A 13,584-nucleotide genomic window follows, 5' to 3' on the forward strand; every position below is an offset into this window, starting at 1 on the left:
TCATTTGCACCAGCCTTCTTCCTCCTTGCAACCGCAAATCACTGCAGTGAGACTCAGACTGGGACTCCCAAGGTTGTGAACAATTTTCCTGCTCGCCTGTTTGAAAGTCCACTTCATCCTGTCATTACATCGCTTCCGTATTATCTTAATCTCCCATTCCCTTCAAGCTCTCGCCTTTCTTTCTTCTTTTTCTCCAATTTGGTTGCTTTCGCCTCTAGAGCTCCGAAACACCACTTCTGATTTTCGTTGGCAAAGAGAAACCCTATTTTATCGTTGTATGCTTGGTTTGGTTTGCTGAGAAAACTTAGATGCTTTTTCTTATTTTTGGGCCTGGGTTTTTAGCATATTTGATTTGCTTGTGATAGCTCCCGCCCTCTCTCTGAATTAGAATTTGGGAGCTCTGCTCCTGGGAAGTGAGAAGCTTTTGAGCATATCGTTGGTTCTTCTCTGCTGAAGAGAATTGACTTTGAATCTCTAGTATGGTAAGTTTTTCTTTCTTTTTCTTCTATTTCTCTCGGTAGAAAATAATGCCTGTGTATTCGATTTCGCCTATTGAGTGATACATTGTGGTCAAATTAAATATATGCACTTCGCAGGGCCAAATTTGTGTGGAACCTTCCTATCATTTATTCTGTTTTCAATATAGTGCAATTATGCCTTCTCATTTTGTTACTTTCAGGACGTCTTTAAAAGGGCCATACTGCAGCCTGGCCCACCTGAAAGTTTTGCTTTGCAGACTGTTCAGGAAGTGATTAAGCCTCAGGTATTTCTTCTCATCCAATCTTTCGAGTTTCCAGTTCCTCTTCTGTTAATGGAAAATAGGATTATTTTACTAACTAGACTATAGATGCCCGCCCGATGTACTTGTGATTTCAACCGGCTTTTTTATGAAAGATGCTGTTTTGTAGTTTCTATAATTAGTTATGGATTTCTTCTGGTAACTTGAATCTTTGAGGTGTGTAGCCATGCGTTGTGTTTAAAAAGATTAAATCACATCATTTAATATGCCATAAGTAAGATATTTTTTTTTTGGGGGGGGGGTGTGAGTTTGTGGAACAAACGATAATCTTGAGAGAAAAATATCTTCATTAGTTTATGAAATAGTGATTATTTATTTGCTGTTTACAGCACAAGTTTAAAACTCCTTTTGTTTGACAGAGGCAAACAAAATTGGCTCAAGATGAGAATCAATTCCTGGAAAATATTCTACGGATGCTGCTCCAAGAACTAGTGGTATGCCTTTCTACTGCCTTTGTTCATATATTAGTCTTTTTAGTTTCTTGTACTGATTGAATTGATAATATCCATTTGTTTTATCATTAAAAAAAAAATCAAATCAGCATTATACCTATTGTTTATTTTTGAGCGATATCCTAATTTTAGTATGTCATGTCAAATATATATAATAACTACCATTGCCAGCGTTGTGGAAATTCCCTCTTTTTTTCATGTATGCTTCCAATGAATTGAAGTCTGAAGAAACTGTAGAGGTTTTCCTGTGAGAGATTCGATCATTATTTCAGTAGGGAATGAATCAAAATGGGAGTTAGTCAAATTTGAAGGACCTTGTAAACATCATTCCTTCTATGAAGTCCATTCAACTATATGTTGTTTGCCCTTGATCTAATTCTTCTTTATTTTTATTTTTTTTGGGGGGGGGTATATTGACCTTCAATTTATATTTCCTTTTTCAGTAATATCATACGTAGTCACTTATAATCCTTCGCTTTGCTGAGACTTATCTAGTGATGACAGATTCTTTTATCAACCTGATATTAGTCACTTAGACTTGCCTCCTAGGAATTGTCTTTATTTTCTCTATTCAAGTATTAAAGTAGTCTTAGATTGTTAAATGGTTCTTTATAGCGTGCCAATGCAGAATATTTTATGCCATTGCGACACTTTGTCTACTTTAAAGTGAAGCATAAACAAAAAAAGGTTATCTTCTGCCCAAAAAAAAAAAATTCATGGACCTCAAGTTGTGTTGCAGATATCATTCTTCCATTTATTTGTTTACTTTTTCTTCTGCCAATATTCTTTATCATCTGATTTATGTCTATGATCTGCATTGTTCATTTGCTCTTTTTTACAGTCGTCTGCAGTGCAGTCAGGAGAGGAAATAATGCAGTATGGACAATCCATGGATGAAAGGGAGACACCTCAGGGTCACATTCCTCGTCTTCTTGGTTAGAACATGATTCAACTTTCCAAACTATTCTGTCTTATGTTTGACAACCCCCCTGTTTGTGGGCAATTTTTTTTTTTAAATTTTGAATGGTGTAGTGTATATTTCTAAGAATTGTTTTAATTAGAACTCTAATGAGTGAATTGTAATTGAACTATGTAGTTTATCCCAAAAATGTAAATAAATAATAGAAATATGAGAAAACTGGCAAATAAACTGGAGAAATTTGAAATAAATAGATGCTAAATCCCAAAAAAAACTAAAAAGCCAAGGGCTAAGCATCCTAGATTGTTTTACATATACTACATGCATGTTGAAGGATATATGATGGATTCTGCTAGTAACTAGTGTTGACAGAAAATTAAAATACTGTTGAGGACTCTAGTTAAAGTCAAAAGTTTAAATTTTTTTGTGAAGGCCCATGACTTGCTTTGTCAAATGCTAGCTTGCTCACATGAAAGCCTTTTGGGCATGTAGTGTGTGGGAAAGCCCTGGCTTATCAAAATTTATGCTGATTGAGGGAGTCAAGGATCAAAATTCTTGACCCTGTGGTTATGAAGGCTGTGATATCGTGGCAAGGACTGATTCAATGCAAAAGCTTAAGCTATCAAGTGAAGGCCTCAAAATAGTCTTTATTATAATATCTAGCAATCACGTTCTATTCTATGAGCTATTTTGGTGGTTTATAAGTAGCTTATCTCTCTAATGTATCACTATTTGGAACTTTGCATTAAATGTTTCGCATGGCAAAGCCTTGTCTAATTGGCGTCCTTCACCTTGATAAACATTTCCAATTAAAAGGCATCTAGCAATGGTTATATTATTGTTTTCTTGAATGGGAGATGGATTTTCATTCACTAGAGTGCTAAACAGGATTACTAGCTTTCAAGGTTTTGAGTTGTGACCTTATATGGTAATTCGTTATCAAATATTAGTATTAGCTTCATTGCAAGGACAGTTTTTGGTCCCTGTCTTGTCCATTCCGTGATGTTGGGATGGTTGGAATAGAAAGAAGGGAAGGGGTCTAGAATAAAAAGTTTGCAGCACATTTAGTACATGATCAGACATCTGGTTACAGTTTTTTTTCGGGATGACTCAACTTGATGGTTCATGCTTGCTTAGCTTTTGAAAATTCCATGCATTAATCGTTCCTTGTTCCAATTTTGTTCGACTTATTTTAATGCCATACTCTTGTATTAATTGTAAAAATCTATCTTTTTGTCATGAATGTTTCTCTGTCATTTTCAGATATAGTGCTATATCTTTGTGAGAAAGAACATGTTGAAGGTGGCATGATTTTTCAGTTGCTGGAAGACTTAACAGAAATGTCTACAATGAAAAACTGCAAAGACATTTTTGGGTATATTGAGAGTAAACAAGATATTTTAGGAAAGGTGAGTGTTGCTTATATATTATATAGTTTCTTTCTTGCTTGTGACTAACTCTTTTACTTTTATAACATTTGTTTTATAGCTACCATGTATGACCTGTATCTGTTTGGATTTTTTTATGGTTGCATCACATACAGCAAGAGCTTTTTGCTCGGGGAAAGCTTGTGATGCTGAGGACCTGCAATCAGCTTCTTCGCAGGTTGTCAAAGGTAGATTGAATAATCCTAGTAATAGTCGTAGCATGCTTAGGATTTAAAACAAGAGAGTTATTTTACTGTCTTTCAACACTATTTTCCAGTTTCCAGTTCAATGTCTTTGTCAAAGTTTACCATACAGTTATTCCTGTAATCACTCCACTATACATTACCGACCCACATGATTAGCAAGTGAAAAATTGAGTCTAAAGTCCATTTTCCCAACCAAACAAGGTGGCCCATTCCCCTCCCCTAAGAAACTCTGAACCAAAAACTGGGTTATTTTATGATACTTTTTTAAATTTATGTGAAAACCAATATGATACAAGGCTTTGTGGAGCAAATTTCTGCATGAAAGCTCAATTTGACATTATTAATTTTGATGTTGATAGGCAAATGATGTGGTCTTTTGTGGACGAATTCTCACATTTCTGGCGCATTTCTTCCCACTATCTGAGCGTTCAGGTACATATCTGTAAATCTATCTTCAGTTGAGGTTTTGTTTACTTTCCTGAGTGCTCTGTCATTTGATTTGCTCGATAAATTTTTGCAGCCTTAAATATTAAAGGAGTTTTTAACACATCAAATGAAACAAAATATGAGAAAGAACCTCCTGAAGGTGCATCCTCAACACACAATCCTAGTTTCTGGTTTTCTGATTTCTTCTTAACATCAGTGACTCAGTAAAGATTGCTCACTTGATTCCAGCTTCTTATTTCTGTTTTTTCTCTTCCCCTTTATTCCAGGTATATCTATAGATTTCAATTTTTATAAGACTTTCTGGAGCTTACAGGTAGGCCATTTCCCTGAAATATGGGTCTTGAAAGATGTGTCTTTTACTCTCCCAAATGGATAGTTTTCTTACAAACAGTATTTAACTTACGTGAATTGCAATCTAAATTGTGAAATCTGGTTTTCTCTTATAATTGCTGAATGAAAATTGTTGGCTTAGCATCCTATGTGAGTTGAGTCAGTAAAAGGTGTTTATGGCACTTCCCTTTTCCCAATATTTCAGTGTTGATGTTGATGGGTCTGAATAACTCAGTCTGACTAAGCTTGAAAACAAAAAGACGGAAGGGGTGATGAGCTGGCAGTGAGAGTGGGGGGGGGGGACTTAATGAAGTCTGACAAATATAGTGGGGACAGAGGAGAAGGCAAGGAATGGGTAATGGAGAGTGCTAGCCTCTTGAATGCTAGTGTGAGGAAGCGTGTCTGATTTCTTTTCTGGTTTTCCTTGTCCTTTTGATTTCACTTGCAGTGACTCTAGTGCGCTGTACTGTTGTGATCAACTAAGCTAAATCATTCATTCTTACACTGATTGGAGGTTTTCTTAGTAATATTGTTAATAATGAATTCTTTCACCCTATTTGTAGCCCTAACATGAGCTGATCATGGATGAAGAGAAACTCAAACTTTGGGGCATTACATTATTCCTTCCCCATCTGCAGTATTGTACGAATTGCGTGTCCTGTCTTGTGTTAGTGTCCATGGTTCTTAGATTTACATTTAGAAGTTGACGTTCAAGTCATTAATTGAGTGGGTACAAGCATTGTTCTTTTGGTGTCCTGGCATAGAATAATTTCTTGTGAGGGTTCTTAGTTTATAGATTTAGATTCTTTAACCTTTTGCTGTAGGAAGAAATCGTTGGAGTTATTTTATGTGTTTTTAATTTCTTGTGTGCAGGAATATTTTTCTAACCCTGCTTCCTTAAGTCTTGCTCCAACAAAGTGGCAGAAATTCACATCTAGCTTGATGGTAGTCCTTTATTTATTTATTTTTAATGTTTGTTTTATATTGACTCTCTCTTTATAACATTCTCTCTGTTTTTGATGTCTGACGTTATATATTTTCCTGATATAAAGGTTGTGCTGAATACTTTTGAAGCGCAACCTTTAAGTGATGAAGTAGGGGGTGCTAATAATTTGGAGGAAGAGTCAGCTAATTTTAGCATAAAATATCTCACTAGCAGTAAGCTAATGGGTCTAGAGGTATGAAATTTGATGTGGAGTCAATGCTTCATGAAAAATATGTATGTTTTGATTCTTTCGGATGATGTTTTTGCTATGATTCTAAATCTTCTCTCTGTTATGTTTTCCCCCATGTTTCCTGGTGGTGGTGCCAAATAGTTGAAAGACCCAAGTTTTCGACGCCATATTCTTGTCCAATGTCTCATATTGTTTGACTATTTGAAGGTAATAATTTTCTGAAGACTACACAGTCTAAATATATTTTACTATGTGTCAAGCATAATTTTCTCCTCAAGTCTTAAGTGAAGGCCTTCTAACTGCTCTTCACATAAAGCCCTTTCTTCTCTTGAAGAGTGGGCAAACCACTGGCACAGATCTTGTGCTGGAATTTAATTTCAAATTAGGAGATGAGTGGCTGCAAGTATCGAACTTGAGTCCTGAATACTTAGCCATAGAAGTTCAAGGGCCATTTCATTAATGCTTAAGCTATTAAGTGAAGCCTAGAATGTTCTAATTATAGTCTCTTACTGTATGTAATCCATATTATTAGTTTCTGATTTCTATTTTACTTGCTTTTAGGCCCCTGGAAAAGGTGACAAAGATTTGCCATCTGAAAGCATGGTTAGTACAGTTTATCTGACGGAGGAGCAAAACTGTATTTCTTTAGTTCACCACTTTTTCCTTTGTTGTCTTTGCCACCTTGTGTACTGTCAAGCCTTACTAAATGAATTGGTAGCACTTGTTTACTTGGTGCAATATATTTCCTGATTTATTTCAGAAAGAAGAGATAAAATCATGTGAGGAGCGTGTTAGAAAGCTTCTTGAACTAACGCCTCCCAAAGGGAGAGCATTTCTTCATAAAATTGAGCATATACTGGAACGAGAAAAGAATTGGGTAAGCTTGCTTGTAATTCTCCTTCTCCCCGTGTCTTTTGCAGAATGACAGAAGCACTGCATTGCAATTTATGACCTAGAGTAGTTAATATTTATATTGACTATTTAATGAAATATATGATGTTTATGTTTTAGGTATGGTGGAAACGTGATGGATGCCCACCATATGAAAAACAACCAATGGAGAAGAAAGCAGTACAAGATGGGGCCAAAAAGCGGTATGCTTATTATTTGAAAAGTTAGTTTTTATCGTAAAGTGATAAAAACTTTATGATTGAAGGTATTTTAGAACTTCAAGTAGGATAAGAAAAATAACATATGTTATCAATATAAATTATAGAGACTATGAGGAGCCACACTGTTTATAAGTTTGAATAGCTGTAGCTAAATAAATGCATGGAACCTACTCTTATTCTGACAAAAGTACACATGTATTTTATATTATAAAATACAATAAATTCAAATAAATAGAAAATAAAAATACATAATACAAATATATTGTTACATTGAATTAGTAGCCAGTTAGGTGTGTTTTGTTTAGCGGAGCCCTGCACTCCCATTTGTATAAGTAGGGAGGTGAATAGATGTAGAAGGTGTGACATGGTTTAAGCATGATTCTAAATACAATAGATATTTTACCATATGTCATTTGGTATTAGAGTCGATACTTGCCACTTGGTGTTGTTGGAAAACCGGTCCAAAGTGCAATGTGAAAGACTAATTGAACATTGCCCCCCCCCCCAAAAAAAAAAAAAAAAAAAGAAAAGAAAAGAAAGAAGAAAGAAAGAAAGAAAGAAACACTTAATTGAACAATCACCTTGGAGATCTTGTGCAGAGCTCCATGCAGTGATGATAATTGAGGTTGATTGTACACGATGGCTGCGATGGGCATGAATCATGCACTAGTGATTCAATCTGGTACGTCTACTGGCTGAATCAGAAGCCAAAAAGCAAAGAGATGAAAAAGAGAAGGAAAAATCACATACAAGTCCCAAATAAGGGGCCTTATTTTATAAATAAGTCCCGCAAATTGCTAAAGTACTATCAAATACCTTTGGACTTGATTGTAATTAATTTCTCTTCTAAAATGTCACATATGCCCCTTGCCTTTGACTATTTTGACCTGCATTGGCTGTTGACGGGTCACTAAGTGACTTTTGACCGGTCAAAAAATAATTTTTAAGAAATTAAAACAAGCCAAACATCGTTAATTGACAAGTTAAACTTCTAAATTTACAAGTCAACCTCTTGCGAGGTTAATACTTTAATATGCACAAATCAAACTTCGTAGATTTGCAAGTAAATCATTAAAATTCACTAATCAACATATTAAACATACTGTTAGAAGAGGCTACTACTGAACTTGGGATTAATAATCAAAATAAGCTCCTTTGTGATGAAAAGAGAAGCGATACAGCAAGGTTCGATCACACAAAGCAGCAACAAGTTCCTGTCTTTAAAGAGGCTAGTCCTCTCTGTTAAACTCTCAATACAAAATGATCCATGACCCTCCCTGGAGACACTGATGTCTCTAATATTACAAAAATCGCATAACACAGTCCCCCACATACCCCTAAAGTAACGGCTAACAGCAATCCTAGTCTTTTATTCCTTTCTCCAAACTGGTAGGAGCTTTGAAGTGAAACACTCTGACCCACACAAGGAATCTTACCCTTTTCATGTATCTTTCTAGGGTTTCTTTTATATGTTTGGGCAGCAAAAGTGATCTTATCAATGTGTATATGACTTTGGTTAGTCTTTCCATGCTTGGATGATGCTTAGTTTCTTTTTATACTGGCATGATGCTTAGTCTTTGGGAGTTCGTGATTTTCACATTCAAAGCATATCATCATTGATGTCATTGTCATCATTTTTTCCTTGTTATTTTGATTTTCTTTTTTTGAGTGCTTGAGTGCTGGCTGATAAATATAGAGTGCTTTTGATATGATGTGCTTAGTCTGCTTACAAATTTGTTCTTTATTTGAATTCCAGTAGGCCAAGATATAGATTGGGCAACAAAGAACTTTCTCAGTTGTGGAGGTGGGCAGATCAAAATCCTGTATGTGAATCATTCCGTTTCTTTATTTCTTTCTTCTTCCTTTGTAGAGGCCAGCTTTGTGGAATCTCCACCCTAAGTATGGCTTGATAGCTGGTTATGAAGTGTGTACTTATATCCCGACTCCTGCTACGTTTTACGTAGATCCATAGTTATCAAAATTGTGGGATTTGTAATATGAATAGAAGACACTGCAGTACACAAAGCCATCAATGTCAATCAGTAGATGAGTAGGAAGAGTACAGAAATGGAAGTATCGTATGAGTTGGTGTAACCTATGGCTTTATTCAAAATGCACTGCATGGCATATGTCATGCGGTTGCCCCTTTCTCAGTAGTTCATACTTTTGTTGTTTTGTTTCACCTTATGAAAATATTACCGAGCTGGCCCATTTTCCAGGTGCGTCAATTCCCTTTGATGTGCCTTTTGCACTCTATGCATAGGTTGAATCTCAAAACCACAAGTGTATATTGTACACTTGGACTGAAATTTATTTTGACCGATTGACAAGAAAGTTGTTTCTTTGAATTAATTCCTTGCTTTTAGTCATAGCATGGGTGGACTGCTGCCAATTCAACCGATCACTTACATTATTTCATGAACTGTCAGAATGCTTTAACTGATCCTCAGCGTGTTCAAACTCCTTCCATTACGGACTACTGGAAGCCTTTGGCTGAAGATGTAAGCTGCTCATCTCCTTATGGAGTCTTAATGCGCGCATTGAGTTTTCTCTTCCAACCTTTTCCCCTTCCTTTTAACGTCAAGGAATTGGTTATAATGATTTTTCCTCTTCATATTGGGATTATATTTTTCTTTCTTTTGCACCTGAACATCAATCTTGAATCCTTTGCATTTTAAAATTACAGATGGATCCATTAGCAGGAATTGAAGCTGAATATCACCACAAGAATAACCGGGTTGGTCCCTGATTAAAACTGCATTAGTTATTTTAAGCAGTATTAGATTTGACATGCTTGTCCTGATTATTTTTTCCTTTTTTTCTGTAAATTACTCAGATTTTCCTTGAGTTTTGTTCAAAATATGCAAAACTCCCTTCTATTTTTCAAATACCATACAATTCCTATTTTGCGCAACTCCTATTCAGCAAGATGGAATTTCCAAGATTCCAATAAGATGTCATTCTTGGCTGGTTTCTCAAGTGTGAACGTTATTTTCAGCTTGATGAGAACCCTGAAAGCTGGAAGGTGACAATGGCTAGTATACCCTTGGACGCGAAGGCTTTCCAATGGCACCCTTCCTTTGTTATTGCAGACCTTTAAAGTCAAGGGTCCTTTGGAGGGCCCCCCCCCCCTTTTTTCTTTTTTTTCTTTTTAGTTGGGGGCGGGGGCAGGGTTGTTTACTGATATGTGATTTATAAATAAATTAATAGATAGGATAATTAGTTCATGACTGGTATATCTGGAAGGATGATTAGTAGATTTGTGAAAACTCAGTGACTTATGCTTAATCTGAATGAGCATCTCAGTTTTCATACCTCTGTCTTATCTCTCTGACCTCTTCTCGCTCTCCCCCCCCCCACATCTCTCTGACTACCACCACACAACAGTAAAAGGTTGCACACATGTTTCTGCCATTTCAAGCTGAATAGTTGTGCCCAATACTTGAATGTGCATGAGTGACTCAGATGTGGCGCTCTACCAAAGTACACAACGAACTAATTGCTTATGAGTGACTCAGATGTGCCCAATCCTTTTCCTCCTTCTTGTTGCTGAATATCTCGTTCGTACACATCTTCTCTTTGTTTCTCAAGCCTATAGTGAGTTACAGACAGGCTTAGAGCTAGGGTACCTCAGTGATTTGGTTTGGAGATCCTAAGTTCATATTTCATCTGGAACAACAGGTGGATAAAGTTTACGGAAGGGTCATAAGCTATGCCCATTATTTAGCCTCCAATGGCCCAAAAAGGACAGTTTCTCTCGATGTTGAAATCACATTAGTCTTCATATGATCAGCAGTAAAGCAACTAAGTTGAAAACCCTTCAGATCAATCACCAATTAAAAAAAAAAAAAAAATCATTTTACTAGTTTAGTTGTTAACTTCTTACGCCTAGATTTCTGTATCTGTTGAGATAGGAATGCCTCTTCGAAATTTCATAGAACTCATTTGTTATGCCATTTTTTTTTTTTCAGTGATATCATTTTGGTATGTTTTTGTGGCTGTGTTATTTCATATGTGGGTTTGCCGTCTTGATTTTATCATATTAGCTGTCATAAGGAGTTATGTAGATGATATAGCTATATATGATAAAATTGTTAACTATGAATTTAAAATGGTCTACTTAAATTATCATGCACTGTTAAGCATGTTAAGGATTTTTTTTTGTTATTTTAAATGCAGGTTTATTGTTGGAAAGGCCTTCGTTTTTCAGCTCGACAAGACTTGGAGGGATTTTCTAGGGTAAGATAAATTACTTAACCTCCAATGTCTTAATCTGCCTAAACTTTTTAGGTTCAATGAACTAGGTTGATTTTGGTTGCAGTTTACAGACCATGGCATTGAAGGGGTCGTGCCGCTGGAACTTTTGCCACCTGATGTTCGATCTAAATATCAGGCGAAACCAAATGACAGAGCAAAACGGGCTAAAAAGGAAGAAACAAAAGGCACTGTTCATCAAGTTGAGGAAAATCAGGTTTCTTAATCCCCATCCAGCTTCCCAGTGTTGTTTTGAAACATCTTTAGTCTAGCATATCAGACCAATAGAAAAGAGAATTTTTATCACTGTCCGTTTTACGATGAGCATGGTTCCAATTTGCAACCTGGTTACCCTTCTTGTAGTTGTTGGGGCTCCAACTGTTTAAGCAAAAGAATTTGATTCTTTCCTTTAACATTTTGCAATGCTTAATATGTCTTCGCAATCATTACTGAGCAGTTCCCCTGTCTTATATCATCCTTTTAGTAGTTGAAGTACAAGAGTTACTTTTTATCTTCAATTCCTTTTTTCTTTTTATTTTTTATTTCATTCAATTCAGCACTTCAAGTGGGCCATGAGAGATAACCACCTGCCAATCGCTTCTTCTCAACTCTTCAAGTCTCTCCAGCCTTTTACTTAAGAGAGCATGAATAACCTTGTCATTCAGATCCAACACCCTGCAACTTGCAAATCAGCCTCTGAAGGAACTTAGATGAATCTCATTCATTCTGGAGACGAAAAAGGGTTACAGTATAAGAAGACTGGTCAGCGATAATCATGCCACCCAATCCTCAAGATATAATGACTTGAAAATAAAAGATGCTAAAGAGATTTTATTTGATCATATAACAGGAGGGATATAATAACACACAGACTGACTAGGGTTGGGTTAAGATGAGGAGAGGTAATGGGCCCATAGTTTGGGCCAGGTGCTCTGTTCAATAGTCTCGACCCAGACCTCCATAGTACTCTCTTGTTTACCATCTTGCTATATGCGGTGATGCTATTCTGTATTTTATGTGCGGTAATGGTTTTATTTTAATATTTTATTGAACAGGACTTTTTGGTTAATGATTTATCTCAAGATTTGGTCATTAATAATTACAGTGGAGCCATGTGATTCATTTAGCTAACCCGGATAAAGTTTGTTGTTGTTGTTACATTTAGCTGTAACAGAGTTCAATCTCTGAATGATTCCCCGCAGTTACTTGAGTTCCTTAGTGTCAGTTTTGCCTTTCGGAATAGGTTGCTGCACCTGCAGCTGAGGCTGATGGTGAAGCTATGAGGACTGACGCATCAACAACTCCAATGGAATTTGATGCTGTTGCTGTCCCAGCTGCTCAAGGTGGAACCCCGACACCAGATGAACTCCAGAAGCAGAGCTCTGACACTGATGTTGGTCCGGAAGCAGGGCAATTGGAAGCAGATGCTGAGGGTGAGGTAGAGGCTGGCATGATAGATGGAGAGACAGACGCAGATGTTGATTTAGAAGCAGTTGGCTGAAATTTTCCAGATCGTCTTATCACCACAAAATAGGGTCAATGCCAGGACGCTATCTTGTGGTGATAAGAACGGCAACCATTGAAGCTCACGGACGGGAAGAAAGTTTTGAGTTTCTTGTGATTATCACTAAGGACATTTGTACTGTTGAATGAGATGGAAAATATGTACTTTTAAGAATAGGAGTGTAATTGAAACCTGAGTTTTCTAGCAAGCTCTTGATGGAATAGACATTGACAATTTTACATCTGTCAGGGATTATCGCAAACCATATCAATTCAATTGATCTCTTGTGAGAATGCAAGAATTAATCCCCATTTTCATGAGCAAGTTGTGAATGCATCAAATATTGGGAATCAAATTGCTTTCCGTTCTTCTTGTTCTTACAATAACTTTTCACTTTCGCATCAGACTTGAGTTGTTAGTTGTTACTGACATTGACGTTCCGAGGAAGAGGTCACACACGCACGTTTAAATTAGAAGGGCAACCATGTTGTGTCTGTGTGTGTGTAAAGTCTGATATATATATAAATATATATTTATATATTTATATAAACCTCTAAATCAAGAAACAAAAGAAGTTACGTCCTTTAAAAAGTCTTATACATGTATCAAAAATTACATGTTTCTAATAAGTAAATTAATTATTAATAGATCTTTTGAATTTGTAAAAATGTTCTTATTCCTTTTTGGTGCAATGGAAAATATTCCTATTATTCACCACTTTGACTAATGTCGACCAGCAACCGTGGACTGACGGTGACCATCATGTTGATCCGTGTTGGTCCGTTAAAAAGTTAAAGTTTATCCCCAAAAAAAAGATTAGTTATCCCAAAAAAAAAATATTAGAGCTAATATAATCTTTGATCTTTTAAATTTGTTTTCATCTTAGTTTTAATTCTTCCAGTTTTAAACCATAGATTTTGGTCCAGGAACAAAATTATCCAAGTTTTTATTAAATTATA

General features: G+C 36.2%; 1 protein-coding gene across 3 annotated transcripts; it reads left to right on the top strand.

Moving 5' to 3' along the window:
- Positions 1 to 124: 124 nt before the first annotated feature.
- LOC114750200 (THO complex subunit 1-like) lies at positions 125 to 12,632 on the top strand. 3 transcript variants are annotated; one of them, XM_028938750.1, is made up of 21 exons: positions 125 to 482; positions 680 to 763; positions 1,159 to 1,233; positions 2,093 to 2,186; positions 3,434 to 3,579; positions 3,714 to 3,785; positions 4,163 to 4,235; positions 4,324 to 4,389; positions 4,517 to 4,563; positions 5,454 to 5,525; positions 5,633 to 5,758; positions 5,897 to 5,962; positions 6,317 to 6,358; positions 6,516 to 6,632; positions 6,767 to 6,849; positions 8,624 to 8,690; positions 9,297 to 9,368; positions 9,554 to 9,604; positions 11,047 to 11,106; positions 11,196 to 11,338; positions 12,365 to 12,539. In XM_028938750.1, the coding sequence occupies exons 1-21, from the start codon at positions 480 to 482 to the stop codon at positions 12,402 to 12,404; spliced, it is 1,599 nt and encodes a 532-aa protein (XP_028794583.1). In that variant the 5' UTR covers positions 125 to 479; the 3' UTR covers positions 12,405 to 12,539. The 3 variants fall into 3 exon arrangements, with proteins under 3 accessions (XP_028794583.1, XP_028794580.1, XP_028794581.1); XM_028938747.1 differs by having other exon boundaries at positions 126 to 482; positions 11,189 to 11,338; positions 12,365 to 12,632; XM_028938748.1 differs by lacking the exons at positions 9,297 to 9,368; positions 9,554 to 9,604 and having other exon boundaries at positions 126 to 482; positions 11,189 to 11,338; positions 12,365 to 12,632.
- Positions 12,633 to 13,584: the final 952 nt, after the last annotated feature.

Source organism: Neltuma alba, unplaced genomic scaffold (assembly GCF_004799145.2).
Source record: "Neltuma alba isolate B1F8T4 unplaced genomic scaffold, ASM479914v2 tig00006350_pilon, whole genome shotgun sequence".
NCBI classification, from domain to species: Eukaryota; Viridiplantae; Streptophyta; class Magnoliopsida; order Fabales; family Fabaceae; genus Neltuma; species Neltuma alba.